Source organism: Curcuma longa, unplaced genomic scaffold (genome assembly GCF_044706935.1).
Source record: "Curcuma longa cultivar G26 ecotype Majalengka, Jawa Barat unplaced genomic scaffold, ITB_CL_G26_1.1 contig_21711, whole genome shotgun sequence".
Taxonomy (NCBI): domain Eukaryota; kingdom Viridiplantae; phylum Streptophyta; class Magnoliopsida; order Zingiberales; family Zingiberaceae; genus Curcuma; species Curcuma longa.
In genome coordinates this window covers 52,191-71,859 of record NW_027431723.1, presented here as the reverse complement: position 1 = coordinate 71,859, position 19,669 = coordinate 52,191, and the positions used below count along the sequence as shown (strand labels likewise).

The following is a 19,669-nucleotide window of genomic DNA, read 5'->3' as shown; positions in this document are numbered from 1 at the left end:
GAAAGAACTAAATAATATTCAATATTGTACAAGTCTTATTAATTCAAATTTGAGCATATCTAAAATTTGAAATCTGAAAAAAGAAACCTCAAATTTTAATTTAGGTCTGTTTTTGCTCGTTCCTATGGTAAGGCAATGATTGATGCCTCTGATGAAAGAAAATTTACATAAAATGTGAAACTAATGACTTTAATGAGCTGAAATAATATTGGCTGGCTTAATAATAGCAACGCAAATGATATTGTTAAATTACAAGTCGATTCGAAGAACGTCTGGGAATGTTCAACAGGTTTAATTTTCAGTTGTCATCGCATGCCAAACTCGGAAACTCAATTAACGCAAAGGAGCTGTAACTAAACGAGTTATGTCAATATATAACTAAGAATTAATATAAAATTCAATGAATAATTTATTTTGTAAAATTAATTATATTACCTATGAACAATTATTAATAAAATTTTAATTTATTTACTAAAATCAATTCGTATAAAATGTTAGCATATTTAGTTATACATTATATCCAACATTGTGCTACTTATCGCCATTAAAATTGTTTCTATTTTCTTCCAAGAAGTTGAATGAATATTAACAGCCATTTTACAACAGAAACAAGGATTATGAGAGTCTAATGAATATGATGGGGGTAAAGACGAGGGGAAAAAACAACAGACACAAAACCAAAACCCTATTCATACCCCCTCTAATCCAAAATATCATGGAACTCCACTGCAGCAAAGATGAGCAAACCGAAAAGAGAGACACCAAGAAAGGTTACAAAAAGAAGGCCAGATCTTACAGGAACTAGTGATCAAGTGAGGATGCTCTCGTCAGACCTCCCAACTGACACTGGCACACGATACACAAAAGTTTCGATGATTAAATCTCCCGTATTTTCACCTCACTTTGCCTGCTTTTGTTTTTAGAATGTACACATCTTTCTCTATCATGTCATGGTGCGGTGACAGCATAGGATGCCGTGGGAGAGATTCAGCCACTTCTCATGTGTAAATTTTCACAGGCTTCTCGGCAGCGTGTCGATTCTGCAGGAAAACATGTCGGATTCGATAACAAAAGAAAATATATACTGCACAATATTGATGCCAGCAAATCAGTGAAAAAAATGGAAAGCGTGGGTTTGATAACAAATAAAGCATACCGCACAAACGTCAGTGAAATCTGTATAGCTGACACCGGCAAAGGGTCGACAGGGCATGCGAATGGAAAAGTGTGGATTGGCTAACAAAGGAATCATAAAAGGCAGTGAAATGTGCATAACTGGCATTCGCAAATAGAGGGGGGAAATTGATGGGTTGACGACGCATTGGAACAGAAAAGTGACAAGTGAAAGCTACACAATCGAAGTTAGCAAATTGAGAAAGAAAAATAAAGGGTAGGTTGAAAACGTGTCAATATGGAAAAGTGGATTTGATGACAAACAAAGCATGCCACACAAAAAGCAAATGAAGCATAGCGCACCAAAGCCAGTGAAAAAAAACTGAAGTATTAACAGCAATTTGAACAAAAAAGTGTGGATTCAAAAAATACCATCGAACCTAAGACTTTTGACGCTGGCAAATTGAGGGGAAAAAACTGAAGATTGACAGTGCGTTCAAATGAAAAAAGCTAATCTATACCTGATTAGCTGTGTGAGCTCTTTTTGGTGAGGTGTCAGAATGTTCTAAGCCAAGGTACTGTTCCCAGGCTCCATAAATATCTCTCCTCTGCATCAAAATTTACTTGTGTAATCAGGAGTGACAATGGAAGAAGAAACACCCAAACCAACATACCTGAAATCTACTGGACACTACATCTGTATCGTGGAGGTATTCCGGGCGTCCAAGTGATACAAAAGCAAACTTCCACTGATTGAACAAAACAATCATATTAGATTCAATGATAAGCTGGATAGGAAACTGACAGGGGCTAGAAATGCAATTTAGTTGAACAGCATAGTAGCATCAAAGCATGTATATATGAATGCCACGGAATATCTTGTGCAAGCGCTAACAATGAGAAGACATTTTGTTCACGTAATTATTCCCAGATGGGACAATAGTGAAAATGAAATTTTTTTTGATGTATTATTACTTAAGGTTTGAAATCTCGAGCCGTTTCGTTCGATACCGATGAAAATTTTCGTTCCGCTAGCGGACCGACACTAGCACAACGTTCTGGCCGGGATGGAGGCGTCGCTCGCGTCCAGCGACGCCTCCAAATCGGCGTCGCGTGGGCCGCGCATGCTCCGGCCGCACAACCCATGCACACACTGGTCGCGATCACGTAGATTTTTTTTTAACTTAGATTTTAATAACCAACTCTAGCTATAGTTGGAGTAATTTAAATAGACTTAATTAAAATCTCTTAAAATTATCCTATTATTTTTAAAAAATATTTTATTTTTAATTAATATATTTTATATTTTAAAAATACCAAAACTATATCGGCATGACACGATACAGTACCAAAACTGTGTCATTCTGGTCCGGGACTGAAACCTCGACACGGCTCGATATTTTAAACCTTGGTATTACCCCCCTTCTCCAAAACCAGAACAACAGGATGTCTTGCTCACTTTTTCCCCAGAGAATTTAAATGCTGAAAAGTTAACGCTTGCAGGTAAGACTAGAAGCCATGATGTTTAAATAGCTAATTGTTCATTACAAAATACATAATAAATTCTAAAGTACACGTGGAATGACAAAAATATAAGGTGGAAAGGTTGGTAAAAACTATTAAACAGTGTAATAAAAAACAATTTTAATTAATATGAAAAATACAATTGATAAAACCTTCCTAGAACTTAATGGAGGAATAGATGGGATCGTGATGTGAAATGATGGACAACAGAACATAATGAACAACGAATCATAGAAATAGGAAGAGTACCTTTACGAATTCTTCATCTGGAATTTGCAATTTCTTCTGAATGCGTATCTTGATATCTGCTAATGTCTCATCTTCTCTAATAACTAAGAAAAATGGATCTCCAAAATTCTGAACTTGCTGCAAAGAAATATAGAATATTAGCATACGAAATCAAAATAGAAAATTGATCAATGGATTTTAATTCAGGTTGAATATTAGCTACAAAATTTATTAACTATCTTTGCTCTCACTTTATCAAATATTATAAAAGGCAATCCAATGTGATTCAATCCCAAAGAAGGATTGAATCACATTAGATTTATTGTATGTAGCCTTATCTTTTATTGCAAGAGGTTCTTTCCACGATTCGAACCCGTGACCATAAGGTCACACGACAACAACTTTACCGTTACACCAAGACTCCCTTTTAACAAATATTATAACTGCACCAAATTACTCCTGGATATTATTCTCTTTTTACCATCACAAATCAATTTTAGTTATCTTCTGATATTTTAATTATCAAGTATGCTTGGTTGTTTCATAATCTCATAAAGATTTTCTTGTAGCCTAAGAGGCAAAAGATAATAAGAAGACTTAAAAAAAAACTCCATTTTGACCACTAACTAAAGCCATAAATAAATAGAATGTTCATGAACAGTTCATTACTTGTACCATAAGAGCTTGTTCATATTTGTTTAATAATAGAAAATAAATTAAATAAACAAGCTTGAAGATTAATGAGCTTAGCTCGTTAATGTTCTTGAAAAAAGAAGGTAAACTAAAGAAAACATTGAAAATTACATTGTCTATGCACATAAATCAGGAAAAGTTTGAAATTTGAGCAAAAAAGCTAATGATGTAGGCAAAGGGTAAAGTGAACTAGATATTAATTAATGCGAAAGAAAATTATATCTATTCCAGTATTGTGAAAAAGTAGAAAATGATAACTCAAACATATTAATTTTACCATTTGATTAGGATCTCTAGTAAAGTGGTAAACATGAATCGATCGATCATGAGGTCCAAGGTTTTTCTCTTCTTCTGGAATCTGCACAAAGAATTATCCACTAGAAATAAGATATCATTACTCACTAATATACATGAGAAAATTACCCGAGTATGTATTTAAAAAGCCAGTCTTAGCAGAAAAGATGACACCATAATAGTCCATGTCAAGAAAAAAAGTCTCACATCACCCTAACAGATATGCAACTAACCTCCTCAGCACGTAATGTCCAATATTGATCATTAATATTCTCAATCTTCTCACCATGAGGAAAGATCTGCATGGATATAACATAAATATTAATGCCAAAAATCCTCTGAACAGATTCTGGACAGAGAGGCTTTCTAAGTTCTTAGCAGCACCAAACCATAGGTACCTTGTAGATCTTGTGATAGAATACTTCAAGCAACCTAAGTTCAGCATCAGAACGAGAGAGTTCAACCTAAGCAACGAAAAGGAAATGATAGAAATGGTGAGCCGTTGATAAAGGAACAAACAGTAAAACAATAAAGTTAATGCAACATTAAGTATTGTCTCTCTTCCAATTCAAACTAAATATTTTCATAACAGGCGTGAAGTTACCTTAGATTTTAGGTTGTTGATTACATCAGATACAGTACTATTCTTGGGAAGCCTGATGCTGTGAATTGCCACCTGAAATTGAATGAATCTAGGTTTCAAGAAAACTTCATAAAAGAAGGTTATAACTATAGAAGAAGTGAAGGTCAAAGGCAACCTCCTCCTTTGTGGCATGGTGGAATGCCACTTTTAGAGTTTTTAAACCTTGCAATTCGGACAGAGGAATATCCAATATTTCATAATACAATATATCTGAAGTCTGCAGCAATTAAAACAGCATGAATTTATTGCAAATTTTTTTTACTAAAAATAATTACTTCATGGGGACAAATTTACTGGAATAATCTATACAACCTGATTATAGTGAACCAGCATGTCTGAAAGGTGGTCCACACCCCGGAACTTGATTGGTTGTGGTTTAGGCTGCTGAGAATAACAATTATGAGGTGTGAGACGAATTTTTGATGGATCATCGACACCAAGTAGCGGTGCAACTCTTTCAACCACATCATCATATGAAAAATGTTTAGATCTGAACAGATATTATATGAGAGTGAAGGGTTAGACAAGATTACTTAGCCAAACATAATTATACATGTGGACACTATTTTCAAATACTTACAACTCCAAGGAAAAATCATTCTCCTTTGGCCTCTCCAAGGATCGAAAATGAACAACCTATAACATCACATTATGCAACACCTGAGTACAAGAATAAGAAGCACGAGGGTAGGACAGAAAATAATCAGGAATTTAAAAGATAACGCAAGCACATCACAGATTTGACCAATAGTCACAAATTCCAACTGAACAGTAGTCATTCTTCCAATTTTTGGATGGAACAATTATGGAGGAAAATCCATCTCTTCCCTCCTTCCACTCCAAGTAAATAAGATCTCTTGGAAAATGGAGTATTTTGTACATAAGTCATATCCATGGAGATAGGAGGCTTATTTGAGTTTAAATATATAAAGGAAAGATGATTAGTATTGTCTCAACTATTATTTTAGTTTTGCATTTGTGGCAACCCATGTAGTAAAACAAAAGAGTATAAATTTGCATTCAACTTCTAAACATAGAAAACATTTTCCCCTTCAAGACAGCATTGGCTGAACTTTTAAGGAACTGGGCATTACTCATGAATATGTTTCCTTCTCATGGTTTTAGGGATTGATTTCCTGGGAAACGGATAGAAAACCCTCCAATGGTATCATTATGCAGAAAGTCACTAGGAAAATCATTCAATAAAGAGAAGGAAGGCAGACCTGGCGATTACGAACATACTCCAGAAAAGAAGGAATGTCAGGATAACGAAACTGGTCGCTATCTGTTATTGATATAGCTTTTTGATAGCAAATGATATCTCCATCTTCAAGCTACATTCAAAGATCCATAAAAGCCCACAAGTGGAATCAAAGAAAAAATGCTAAAAAATATGTACATCATATATACATACCTGGCTTGATTTAAAAGAAAGCCGCATGTCGATGTGTTCGCACATAACATTTGGTTCAAACTTTATCTCCTATATGTTTTAGCAGGGAGATTAGCTCCCTATCTTGAATAAGAGGTATGTGACTAAATTACCAAGAAATATGTTACTAACTATCCATCTAACTGATATAAATAAGATGATGAATAAAGGAGAGTTTTAAAAACAGCTATCTCTGACCAGAGGAATCAGATGAGCTTGGATTATATAGAACATATTAGAATTTGTAGTGTGAATCATACATATCCAACTTAATAATTTGTTAATTAAACAAAAGAAAAGGTTAAATTGATAATGCATGGCATACTTTGATTATGCTACAAGTTTAGCACATCAATAGGACTTCCAGGAATTCAGTGATTTCAGCTTATGCCTCACCAAGTTTTATGGTAAGGTAAATATCTGCTCCCCATTCATTCCCTTTATATTCCTAATGATAAAGGATCCCAGTTGATGAGACAAACAAATAATGGAAATGACTGCCGTGAATGAAAAACAAACCTCATAAAGTTCGATTTCTTCATTTGGGGGAAATCCAGACATCTCAGTCAGTTTTGAGAGTATTTCGGTTGGCTTTCCAAGAGCCTTCACGAACAGCCTTCCTGCAAATCTATAATCACAAAAAACAAAAAATAAAATAAAAACAAGCCTTACCGGCATAATTAATATTATTTCTACTTGAAAGGATTTCAATTGTTAAAATAACCTCTTTGATAGGAAAGTCTAAACTACCCATGCAAACAGTAAATATCCTCAAATCTCATAACGGAGTGAATTTGTGGGAAAATAGACTCCTTTCATAATGAAATCAGACAAAATCATAATCAAAATAACAGAGAAGAGAATATAGCATACCTTAGATCTTCTTTATCAGGGTCATAGAACTTGAAGAAAAGTAGTATGTCCTCCTTGGTTTTTGATGGTAGAGGAAGAGGGCGAAGATCCTAGGTTGCCAATTGTCAATTGAAAAATTCAACTAGAAAATGAAATGAGGACTTGGAGATTTTTAATGCAAAATATTTCACCTTTATATAGACTGAATCATTAAAGCAAAATATAAGAGAACCCTGAAAAGATATGGATATCAAAAGATGTGAAATATGGATTTACCAGCCCAAGCTCAACTTCCAAGAATAGCTTCAGCTCAGCATTGTGTGCCTTATTTGAAACCTCCTTAAGCTGTCCAACCTACATACGTGCACATACATAAGATAAGCAACTATTTTCAAATGAGCTTAAGAAACAGCTGTTGTGCCCAACAAGTTGATGACTTAATTCTTTCATCTGAATGGAGATATATAGTTGATATTGGTATTAGAGCATATCTATCCATGTGATTGTGGGAAACCATGAGACTTAACATATAGTCAAGTACAAATGATTTTTTATCATGAATTACTTGAACTTTAGAATTTGGCAGAAGCATCAAAGCCTTAAAATGGGGAAAATTATGGCATGTTGATTATGTCCCGCCTTAAGAGTTGTGAGCAATGAAGATAATTTACTTGTGTAGATGAATGATGACTATTGACTTAGGCTTAAGCATAATGCACCAAGTGTTGGACGTATCAAGTTTAAAGAATTAGAACTCTCATTAAGTGGTTTTGTTTCAGTATTTTGATACCCTATTTTAGTCTCACATGGAGAATTGTGGATAATTTATGGGCTTAGATGAGTGAATTACAATAGGCTTAAGTATATTGACTAGTGATTGGATCAATTTGCATCTGCCTGGGCCGTTACAGACCAGTGAACAAAACAAAAGAATGAAGAAATTTAATTGGCAAACTAATTTCCATGCAATGAGGAAACTTAAACCACAAAACTACCATGACTAGATTACATTCACGTACTGCATACAGTAAGTTTGCAAATGATACAGAGAGATACAAAAAACATTTGTGGAACCAGTTGATGCAATAAGCATGCAGATAAGTTACATTGTAACAGTACTGCATGTTTTCTTATTTGAAGCCTATAGTTGTTTTATCTATTGGGTTTATATCTTGATGAAGAGTTGCACAGACAAAAATTAAATCATTTATTTCAAACAAGACTAGATGAGCATAATTAATCCAGAAAAAAAAATCATTCATGTTTTGCCCACACTTCAGGTCTGGGTGAGGCCACACAACTACAGGAAATCATTTGCCTATCTCAAATTACTGTACTAACTCCATTATTTTCTAAATGTTTAAGAAATAGTTAAATTTTAAATTTAAGAAAGGACCAATCATGAATCAGCAAGCACTACGCTTGACATCTAGTACAAGACCTCACTGTCTGATTCAGCTCAAATACAAACAAAGTGGTGAATTATTTCATGTTCTCAAAGTTGAATTAGTGTGAAAAATAACCTTACATATAGAAAAAATCTGGATTGACAAAGACAAATACTAGAGTAGCAGTGAAAAACAGTTCATTTTCAAAAATCTCATGTTTTGCCAAATGCCTTTTGAAAGAAACAGCAGGTAGAGAAGTGAGTACTATACTGACAGACTGTGCTTCCTCTTGGGGGGTCAAAGGTCGATTGGGCCGATATGTATGATTTTGCCGCTTGGCCCACAGCCAAAATCGCAGAAACTGCACTGGAATACCAAATTCTTTGGCTACCTCCTCCTGCCAATGAAATTATTCATGTAGTGATTTCCACATAGGAGATTTTTTAAAGAGGGCCATGAAGCAAAAAGTTGTAGCATAATGAATGATAAATCTCTGAATGACATAAGGTGCTTCTCTAAAGTAGCACAGAACTTCATGCTAAAACATACTCATGGAAAGGGCATTTCATTTCAGAAAGAACTCCATATTCTAAGTAAACTAGCATGGACTTGATCATACAAGAAAGTGAAAATTCCACAAGCCTTGGAGCGCAAATTCCAAGTTTCAGATACACTGAATATTGCAGATACAGAACTCAGATTTGCTTCTCTTTCGCTTATTATATAGTAGAATCAATACTGCAGTTTGCATTTTGCATTTTACATTCCCACATGTTTTTCAAGTTCTTCCAAACAGGGCTATAATTTCATATAAATGTCTTACACTAGCAATCATGATTTTTGAGGTAATTTATATATCCACCAACATCTTACGAAATCCTATTAGTCACTTCCATTTGTCCAACTAGTTTAATCACCAATAATGATCTACCTTAAAATGGTTGAATGGCAGTTGTTTTTGGATACGGAAACTCCGAACTTTGTCATGGTTCACAAGATCAAAAAATATTTCTCTGCCAATTTGTTCCACCAAATCCTCATTTCGAGCTACCTACATGGATTAAGGGAAAAATCATTGAAGTGCAGGATAATTAATAAGAATTATCTCATTACAATTTAATCGTACAGTGAACCTTTATGATCGTATAAAGGTGAGCATCAGCTTTCTCTTTCTTCTTGTGCTCTTTCTCTTCTTGTTCTTTCTTTAATCTAATCTGCAGGCATCAAATTGTGAATATCTCAAAGATACTCTACACCATATAGCAACTGAATCTCATGAACTTACTCTGAGGTGCTCTGCAATATCTTTCTCATCAACATTACACACAATTTTCTCCTTGTCACTTTCACGAATATACACAAGCATATAAGCATTTGAGTATTTAGTAAATTTAAATGGAGTATTGTTAAAGCCAGGATTTGGTTGAGGTAACTGCAAGGTACAAATAGGCGAAGCTAAAATTAGCATATACAGAGTTCCATGAGGCATTAGCATCACACAAAGTGGTTATTCCTCGAACCTCCTCCTCACCACCATACTGCTCCTCTAGTGCCCTTTTGGCCTCTTCCTTTGTTACTCGCTCATCATCAAACTTAAACCTGTGATGAAACTCTGCTTAACTTCATATAGTTTATATAAGAACTGACAACTAGCATAGTTTGTAAGAACATATAGACTCCATTGTCAAGCACTGAACTAAAAATGTTACTCCTGTTCGTGTTCAAAGCACAATTGCATTCTGGAAACAAAACAGTGAAACTGAACTGTAGAAAACATATCAGAAGCATTTTAGTCACACTTCCTACTTGTTATCAAGGAAAACCAATAGATATTGAAAACAAATTTAAAATATTTAGTCAAATCCATGAAAGAAACATTGCAACAAAAGGTGGAATCCGTCACCCCAGCGGCCCCACACGGTCAGCCCCACGACCATCTGTGAGGAGGTAAATCGAAAAGCTGCAATTGGCCACTACGGGGGAGGGCATTGCCTCGGCTTCACGAGATTCGACCCTTGCCCACTACAGCAAGTCTGCCCCGCAGTAACCAACTCAACCATGCCCCGGGGGCAAGAAAGAAACATAAAATTAGAAGATGTTGCTTAACAATCTGTCATTTGAGAAATTGGAGAAATGAAAGCATTGTTCACATGAGCAATCAAGTAGAGGATATTTTCAAAAGACAAGGAGTCCCAGCTACATATATATATTCACACATAACTAAATTAAACAGAAAGCTTGAATAGTAGCATAGTTAGTACAATCAATAATGCACCTTTATAAAGGGAAATTTGAAATCCAAACTAAAAGGCTACTCAACATCCTTCAGTGAAGGGCTTCAGAACAAATTGTAATAAATTAGTGTCTCAATTCTCAACTGGATTAAACTGCTCTATGCAAGAGATTTAATAAACACTTTAAGCTTATAGTGCCTCTGTATACATTAAGAAATAGCAATTGGTATTGTTTAAAACTGAGACATTTATCAATACTCAGTGTAATATAGTTAGTTGATCTATGGCTGATGTAAAGGATCCCCAATCATATTTTTGCCACAAGCACAATAGAAGTTTATGTGCTTGAAGATACAGGTACAAGGATAAATACCACTGATCTGATAAAGATGGTCGGATGAAAGCATAATAATGTCCCCCATGCACCCCACCACTGTGTACAAGAACACTGAAACCAAAGAAAACAAATGAGGGATAAATTCATTTGAAATCAGTTGCATTCTAGTTATTTCATATTAGATATGAGATAATATTGAAGACAACTGATGCAATAAGCAAATGATCAGAAAATAATTGAAAAGGTAATCATGATAATATTTTACACAAATTACTGCAAAGAGTGTGTTGTGTACATATAAGAGCTCAATGTGGTCAATTGTCCTAAAAAGGCAAGAAGTTCTATTGGAATATGCACATATTTTAACTAAATTGACCACTAATATTATAACTGTCAAATGATCTCAGTACAAGCTAAAATCTTTAAACTAAATTGAATCCTTAAACTATGTTTTATTTACAAGCTTTCTGCAACAACCCCAAACACTTGAGATTAACACAGCATGAAGCTTGCAGCAACACACTTTATGCTTTGATATCATAAGACCTCACTAAGATGCATTCAGTTATTACCTATGACCCATTTTATTGGTGTTTTTTATTAGTTTCAGTTTCGTCCTTCATTAAAAATTCTTTAGCATCAGTCATAATTTATTATGGCAGAGTAAAATACCAAAATTTGTAGTCAATCTCTAACAATAATAATCTTAATTGATTAAAGTAACAATAAGGAGAAAAATTGATTTTAAAATGCAGTATCCTTCTCAACTGTAACATTAGATGATTAATATAATTAATTAGCTGATGATTTTTTTCAATTCATTCAGGAAATAGCATGGATGTGAAACAGTTCCAATTCATTATGAGAATCATGAACTTCAAACATATATTAATGAAATTCAGTTCTTAATTTAGCAGGTATCATGTTGGATCCTCTTTTGTCTAGATAAACACCCTCAAGAGTCTAATTTAATCGCTTAAATGCATGCTGAGTTGTTTCTTTATGCTAAACCTACGTCATGAGAATCTTTAATTGTCAAAACAAGAAAAGATTCATTTGTCTTGCATTGTCAATAATCAACTTGTTCACTAGTTTGTAGTTTGTAAAGCTAACACTTAAGTGGTTGCTACTACATGCCATTTCAGGGAGAAGTCTTTAGCAATGAATATCTGAGAATACAACATGGAGCAGAAATATGGATTATTAATTAGGTGATTGCTCATTGATATGGTGACAAGATAAATATGTGCTTGATAGTAGTTATTTGTTTGTGACGTTAACACTTCAACAGATGCTACCACATGCCACATTTTTAGAAATGGATATGCGATAATTACATTGTGGAACAGCATAATGGATTGTTAATTAAATGATTATTTATTTATGTGGAGAAAAGATAAAGAAGTATACAATAGTCTTGATAATAAGTTGAGCATTCAAAGCTTTCAATCGATATAGAGCCATTGAGGGAAAATTTATTATAATTATTTCTATATGAAAACTTTTTAATGATATTTTTGAAGTTTTGATCAAAATTCAATGCTGCAGGATGGGTGATGCCAATAATTTTTGCGCCCATTACCTCAATGTCCACATTTTCTAATTTTCTTAATTTAAAAAGAGATATTACCTGTGAAGAGTATAGAGGTTGTGAATCCTCCTATCTGCATCGGGAGAGAGATATTTACCATTATCCCTATCAAGGTCTAACTGAAGTGGAAACTCATAGCGATCATTTATCTGCATACCAAGGAAGAATTGGTCATAAATATGAAATAAAAAATTATGAAAAAACTATCCTAACTCATAATGATATTAGATTGCACAATTTGGTAATACACACATCTTAGTATAATGTTCCAAGCACAAAGTGTGGAACCCGAATGAATTTTCTTCATGATCCTAATTAAAGTGACAAGGTCTCCCACATGAGTGTAATCAGTTCACTTATTCCATATTCAGAGACAAAATGAATTTGTGTAGTTGTTCAGGTTCAAAGAATAATACATAAGCTGAAGAGGATGGACTCAAAGATGATAGTTGATATGAATCTGTTGCACGGCCATATTGATATGTGCAACTGCAACCAAATCACCTCCTTTTCAAGGATTCCAGGCTTACATCTATTTACTATTTTGGTTCTAGCACCAAAAAGTAAGTTACAAGTCTAGAATTATAGAATATACGAGCTAAGCTTCTACGTTGAAATAATATACAAATAAACAAGTAAAATCAAGTGCCCAAATTATTATCTTGGTTCAAATCAAGTTGGATGATGGAATCATATTCTGAATGGCCTCTATGTTCTTATAGTGTCCATTTCCGTCCTATGCAACCCAAAGGAATATATTAAATAAGGGGAACAGGTTACACATTGCACAGAAATTGAAAACAATAGTTGTCCTATATTTAGCTTGCATAATATATTGATGGAGGTTGTTGTCGTGTGACCTGATGGTCACGGGTTCAAGTTGCAGAAACAATCTCTTGCAATGCAGAGTAACACTGCATGCAAAAGACTCTTCCCCAGGATCCAACATTAGCGGTAATTTCGTCCACTGGGCTGCCATTTATACTATATTGGAGGAGAGATAGAGTGAACCCCTTGAAAAACATATCATACTTATTTACATCAGAAGGTACTGCCGATTGAATAGTGAATGCATATATGTTAAGTCTTAACTGAGAGATTTCAGAAAATATATCAAGCAACAATCAAAATAATGGAACAGGGTTCACAAAAAATTAAACAGAGAATGCATATTCATTAAGTATTAACAGACAATTTTGAGAAAATATAACAACAAAAATAAAAAAATGAAAAAATAATTTAAGATAAGTAGGGACCATAGCCCCTAATTTTAATATCCATAAAACAATGTCTAGGAAGGTCATTGGTGGTGAATTCTCTAACAAATCTTAAGCGAAACTGTCAACTATGCCCTAGTCAGAGATAATAATGAAATCAACAAAGTATTCATTTTGCATTAAAAAGCAACTCCAAAATCTGGCCTTATGTTTATTCAAGCAAGGATTTTTAAAATCTTAAATGCTGAGATATAATCAACACAAATATTCCTGATAGCAAATATAATTTGAAACGAAAAGATGGAAGCTTGCAATAAAGAGAATGATGAATGATCATATTTGATTCACAAAAATAAAGCAAAACAGTGGAGCCTAGATCTGCATTTCACGGACCTTCACCATTGTATCTCTCATGAAATCATATTCAAAACGCTTTAGTTGGAGTTGCAAAACTGGCGGGAAGTCAATGAATAGAACACCTTTCTTAGCATCCTGAAAGAATCACAATTATAAAGGTGAAAGAAAATCCTCGTGCAAAATAGCATCACAGAATATTAAGATACTTCAATTGTCGAAAAAGATTGTACAAGTGTTGTGGCTCAAAATTCTAAATACAGAAAAAAAATAATTTATGTTGCTAGATATTTTGATGTTGTTTCTGAATTTTTCACAAAATGGACTCCAATTTCAAAGTTTTAGAGAAATAATAAAATGAAAGAACAATTATTTCTCTAGTCAATATAAACAGGGAAAAATCTAAAAGATGGATCAAGATCAAATTGAAAATCACACAGATCGAAATTGAATGTTCTAGATGACACTTTTTTCTTAATCATAAAAGATCAGGATCAGGAACTTAGTTGTTGTAATAAGAATCTATTTATAAATGATCATATACAATCTAGGTAGTTGGAACTTGATAGACTTAATTTAATTTACCAATTGAAATAAGAACTACCAGAATATCAGAATTGTAGTTCAACATACCTGTAACCCATGGTTTTCTGCTTGATATTTATTATCTCCCTCAAGCCGCTCTACTTCAACATACTTATCGAATGAAGCATAAACATCCCGACAACCCTTTACGTCTAACTGTAAATCTATAAAAAATGCAGCCAAGATAGCATTGATTATAAGGAAACATATCCAATGAGCGCAGAGTCACAGCATTTACATACCATAAAATGATTCTTTTCTGGTGGATTTGTAGTCCACGTTAATGCATTCAATATAGTTCATGTGATGTCCTTCAAACAAATTCTGGATTGTACCCTCAACCACAGTTCCCTGTGTCAACATTGAATATAACAATTTAATGAATGAAATAGGTAAATGCCAACAAAGACCCTTTCAGTACAATTTTTCAAACCTTCATCTTGTCTTCTAATTTTTCACAAAGAACCCTGTTAAGTTCTTGGACATCATGTTGCATGAAAGAATCATACGTGTCCCAACCAAAAGATTTTGTCAACTCCTTTGTAGCAACACTGTTATCACTATACTGAAGTTTATAGTACAGACTCTGAAGAGCCAAGGGAATGCTTCCAGATGGCATATCATTTTCTGTTGTCGGCATGTGATAAACAGCCTAGAAATGAGATTTGTAAGATCATTCTCAGAACAATTTGATCATACAACAAAATGAACTGTCGATTACCTTTCTGAAGTATGGAATATGATATAGAGTCTGTAGAAGAGAATTCATGTAACAAGTAGCTCCCTGGTTCTTAAGGCCAACATAACCTGTTTCCTTTCTTGAATCATAATTCCAGTAATCTACAACCTTACGTACAGTGACTTCAGCTTCAATTACACAAGTATCATTGACAAGATATCCTCGATTTGGATCATAGAGTTCACTTAGAGGCATAAATGAAGTGAAACCCCAATCACTTTCTCGTGCGTTAAATTGATGTTGTGCATCTGCATTTAGAAAAGTCTTAGAAGAAGACAAATGGAAAAATATCAACTCTTCAGGGGGAAAAAACATATTCATAACAACTAAAGAAAAGAATCTCAATTAGATCCTAATGCAAAAATGCTAACACACATTTTCTCAGAGACCTGGAGACTAGAGAACATTCTAGAAACTGCCACAGGAATGTTGATCACACAACCTACTTTAATGAAAAAAGGAGAAAAAAATGCAGCAAATAATATAAAGGTTACTTGAAATAAAGTGTAATTAGTTCAATGTTTTAAACGTACAAAAAAATAATATTCAAAGATAAAAAAAAATACTAAAATGGCTGTGTGAGAATACTAGAGAGTAGAGACTAGAGAGGATCAAACAAAAAATACTACTAATCGGAAGCAACTAGTAGATGATATAAGTAGGAAAACAATAAGTTGAAATGGTAGGGGAAGGTGCTGTAGGAAAAGGGAGACCAAAAAAATTCTTTTAATATAATAAGAAATTACTGAATTGATTCAATTGTTAGTAGTGATAAAACCATGAATAGAGCTATCTGTACATAGAGCTCAATAGAAGGATAAATTGCAAAGAAGGTATGATAGCACCAAAGATGATTGCCTCAGCCAATTCCATCGGTCTTTTCCCAAAGAGTTATCCTCGTGTCAATCGTCTACACTGTTTCCCGAAAGATAAGGCTACAACACTATTCTGATTACATTCTTGAAGGGGCCTTTATGACTAATTTAGGCAGCATTGAAAAATCATTTGCAATGGTATTTCATGGATGAAGAACTACTCAACTAACTTGCTCCTCAATATAAAGAAAATGTCACTGTTGGTCATAGATCGGAGATAGTTTAGTTGATGTTATAACAAAGGTGGTTAGAAAATGTTCAAGTTGTAGAAATGGCAAGAGATGGAGATCTGAGAACCAATGGCATAAGTAGTCTAACTGTGCATTCAGAAATGTGCAACATTGTACACTTTCTAAATCATAATTAACCAACCAACCTGGATCATGCATGCATGATTACTCGAAAGGCAATTCAGGGGCTTCACATTCCATAACTTGAATGTCTATCAAGCTTTAATTTCACTATTCCAATATTATAAAGTTAAATCAAATGAGTGGATCTCATTCTTCAAATAAAACCAAATTCCATAAGTATATTAATGCCAGAACAATGTGTTCTCTGCATCATGTCCAGAACTTTGAGTTGTATACTTGGTTCCCATATATCAGATTATATCGAGTCTGTCCCTTTGCAACAATACAACCGTATGAAATCAAGGAAAGGAGTAAATTTATAAGAGATGATATACCTTTTATTATTGTGAACTTTCCATGAATTTGATTGACAACTGCAATTGAGAACTGCGCGAATCTGCTCCAACCATATGGCAAGTTAGCTGAATCAGCAACATCAAGGTATAGAGACAAGTGGTCTACATTATTTCCCTTGGGGAAAATTAGCACCCGCCTGTAACAGTCAAATCACCAATGACCTTAAATCACCCGAACTGAGCGAGACGAATCATGCACGTAGGAAATAAAGACATAACAGGCACTATACGCATCAGCTTACCACTTGTACCCTCCGACGTAGAAAATATCAGAGTAGAGTTTCTTGGTGTTCGACCTGGAGAAATTATCGATTGCCCACCTATATTTGAACGAAGGAGGATCCTCCACCTGTTGGCTCTCCGGTGCAGTTGCTGCGTCGGCCGATATAACTAAGCAGGAAAAATGAAAGAAAAAAAAAGGAACGTGAAGCAGAATAACGCATTACAAATCAAAATCAAAACCAACAGTAACTTAGACGCAACATCGTAAATTTTCGACAACCGAAGAAGGAACTCCTCACAACCAGTAGGCTTAACGAAAATCCAAAACAATTACCTTCCATCGACTGAGGTCCCTCCGCGGACTCCTGATGCGGGACCAGTATCTCCTCGTCCCCCTGCTGCTGCAAAAAAAAAAAAAAAAAGAGTCACGCGAATCAGTGTCAGATCCACCCAAAACAACTATGCCTCAATTGAGAAAAGACGCCCAAGTAGATTCATGATAGGCATCGCAATTCAACCCGAGATGGAGTGCAGGCAGAGACGCGCATTCCAAACCCTAGAACCGACACGAATCGCAGTGGAGCAAGCGAGATCAATAAGTCAAAACCAAGTTTACAGCCCCGTCTCGAGCGAGAAAATCGATGACTAGGGCGACCAATGAGCACAGTAGGAATTGTCGAAAGAACCGTACGTCGGGAGGGGGCGGCGTCATCACAGTCATGGGTGGTCGGTTGCTGCGCCGATGGCGTAGGAGGATCCGATCCGAGGCCGAGAGTCGCCGGCGGCGAACGGGAATCGGAAAGAGAGAAAGAGGACGAGCCCTTCGACGGGATCGAGCGACGAGGCCTGTGCGTGCGCAGACGACGAAGTGGTTTTATTTACACGTAGTGTACATGTACATCGCGGGAATGCACGGGGGACCTTGGGGCCCACATATCACTGTGTGGATCTAGGTACGATGTCGGGTCTGAGGCGCCTGCGTGAGTCACGCAAGTGGACCGCTACCTGTCCTTAAGAGTCCCGAACATTTTTTACCCATGCCCATCGAAATCTTTAATTGGCGCCAGTAGTAGACCCCGGCGCACTTAGTGACACAGTGACTCCGCGGGTCGAAATCTTTGGACGCGACTGTGACATCACATGACCTTGTTCTTTATCGGGTCGGGTTCGATGGCGACGGACACCTAGATCCGACAGTAGAGCATTTCTAATAGTTTATGTAAACCAATAAATCATCATAAAATGATTGACATAACCGATGCAAAACTAGATATTAATATTTCATTGATAAGAATTTTATAATAAAATAAATTGAATTTTAAGATTATAAAATTTAAAAAAATAGCAAACAATAATTTTTTAATCTATTTTAAGATATTTTTGTTTTTCATTTGGAAACTTCTAGATTTATAACATGGATAATTTACACCCATTATTATTTTCTCAATTTGTTCGTCGTTATAGGTGCTCTGCTTAATTAACATAATAGAGAAGGTAAAATCTAAAATTTTACATTTTTCCTTTATTTGTTTTTTAAATATATATTTTAAATAGAAAGTGACTTAATTACGGTACATAAAAAATCATAAATGACCGACACAAGCAACGTTATTAGAAAAGTTATTAAGTCAACTGTTAAGAAACTAAAATATTTAATTGATTTTAATTTACTTTATTAATTAATATTTATAAATTAAAATAATATATTTGAGGTACAAAATGAACATCTAAATAATAATTGATATGGTGTTAATAGTCTCCAAAACATAGCTGAGTTAGTTATAACGAAATAGAGTTGTAAAAGAGGACAAAGATTGAAACGATTACTACCTTTTTGCAGAGATATGTTGTTAATAAAAAAAAGATAGTTAAAAGATCGATTAAATTACAACTTCTCAATTTATCTCTTCACATATAACCTATAGTCGTAGAATTGACCATATAAGAACGTTGAGAATAAACTCTACCTTTTTATAGAAGATATATTGTTAATAAAAAAAATATAATTAAAAGATCGACTAAATCAAGTCAAACAAAGTTCAAACATGTTAAATCTCATAAATCTATTTAAAAAATGAGAAATGATACTTATCATGAAATGGTAGCATGACACTCACAATTATATGTAGTGGATCCCAAGCATATAGTTATCCACTGTCAATGTGAATGTCATGCTATGATTTCATGTTACCATTTTATTTTATGTTGTGTATCACTATTCTTAAAAAATCAACAATATTATTAAGTTACTCTTAAGAGTATATATATTTTGATAGATAAATATTTTTATATCAATTAAAACGAAATACAATGTTCAAAAATTTATATACATGTATTATTTTATTATAAATACCTTTTGCATTAATCCTCTCTCTCAAAAATAGCTCACAAAAATGCTCTTAAGAAAATTTAAATGTATTTAATATAATCCTTATTAAATATTGCTTATTATTTGTTTTAATCCACGACATGTTATTTTAACAATTGTTCGGGGCAATTTGGTCATTTAATATCGACAATGGCGCGGAAGTAACGAGATGGATACCTGCCACAGAGAAATGGCGAAACCTACGTTTTGATATCCTTTTCCTTCATCAAACCTAAAGAGATATGGCAGACAGCCAAGGAAGAAGCGGGGA

The 19,669-nt window shown here is 34.5% G+C and overlaps 1 protein-coding gene across 2 annotated transcripts; it reads right to left on the bottom strand.

Moving 5' to 3' along the window:
- Window positions 1-756: 756 nt before the first annotated feature.
- LOC141817719 (ubiquitin C-terminal hydrolase 13-like) lies at window positions 757-17,852 on the bottom strand. 2 transcript variants are annotated; one of them, XM_074705353.1, is made up of 32 exons: window positions 17,722-17,852; window positions 17,365-17,431; window positions 17,051-17,198; window positions 16,788-16,945; window positions 15,207-15,472; window positions 14,919-15,137; window positions 14,728-14,836; window positions 14,534-14,649; window positions 13,940-14,038; window positions 12,369-12,478; window positions 10,775-10,849; window positions 9,688-9,766; window positions 9,453-9,599; window positions 9,301-9,381; window positions 9,099-9,218; window positions 8,442-8,564; window positions 7,056-7,133; window positions 6,801-6,889; window positions 6,447-6,555; window positions 5,910-5,978; window positions 5,719-5,829; window positions 5,076-5,131; window positions 4,808-4,985; window positions 4,611-4,712; window positions 4,457-4,528; window positions 4,251-4,316; window positions 4,086-4,151; window positions 3,836-3,916; window positions 2,887-3,003; window positions 1,788-1,862; window positions 1,635-1,721; window positions 757-1,040 (listed from the first exon to the last, which is right to left on the bottom strand). In XM_074705353.1, the coding sequence occupies exons 1-32, from the start codon at window positions 17,749-17,751 to the stop codon at window positions 999-1,001; spliced, it is 3,345 nt and encodes a 1,114-aa protein (XP_074561454.1). In that variant the 5' UTR covers window positions 17,752-17,852; the 3' UTR covers window positions 757-998. The 2 variants fall into 2 exon arrangements, with proteins under 2 accessions (XP_074561454.1, XP_074561455.1); XM_074705354.1 differs by having other exon boundaries at window positions 17,365-17,428; window positions 17,722-17,851.
- Window positions 17,853-19,669: the final 1,817 nt, after the last annotated feature.

Bases quoted from the DNA above. Each gene is read 5' to 3' on its own strand.
- LOC141817719 (XM_074705353.1), bottom strand. From the start codon at position 17,751: ATGACTGTGATGACGCCGCCCCCTCCCGAC. The intron at 8,565-9,098 runs GTAGATCATTAT...TTTCATTGGCAG, and splicing joins TGCCATTCAACCATTTTAAG to GAGGAGGTAGCCAAAGAATT. The intron at 5,830-5,909 runs GTATGTATATAT...CTTTGAATGTAG, and splicing joins TTTCTTTTAAATCAAGCCAG to CTTGAAGATGGAGATATCAT.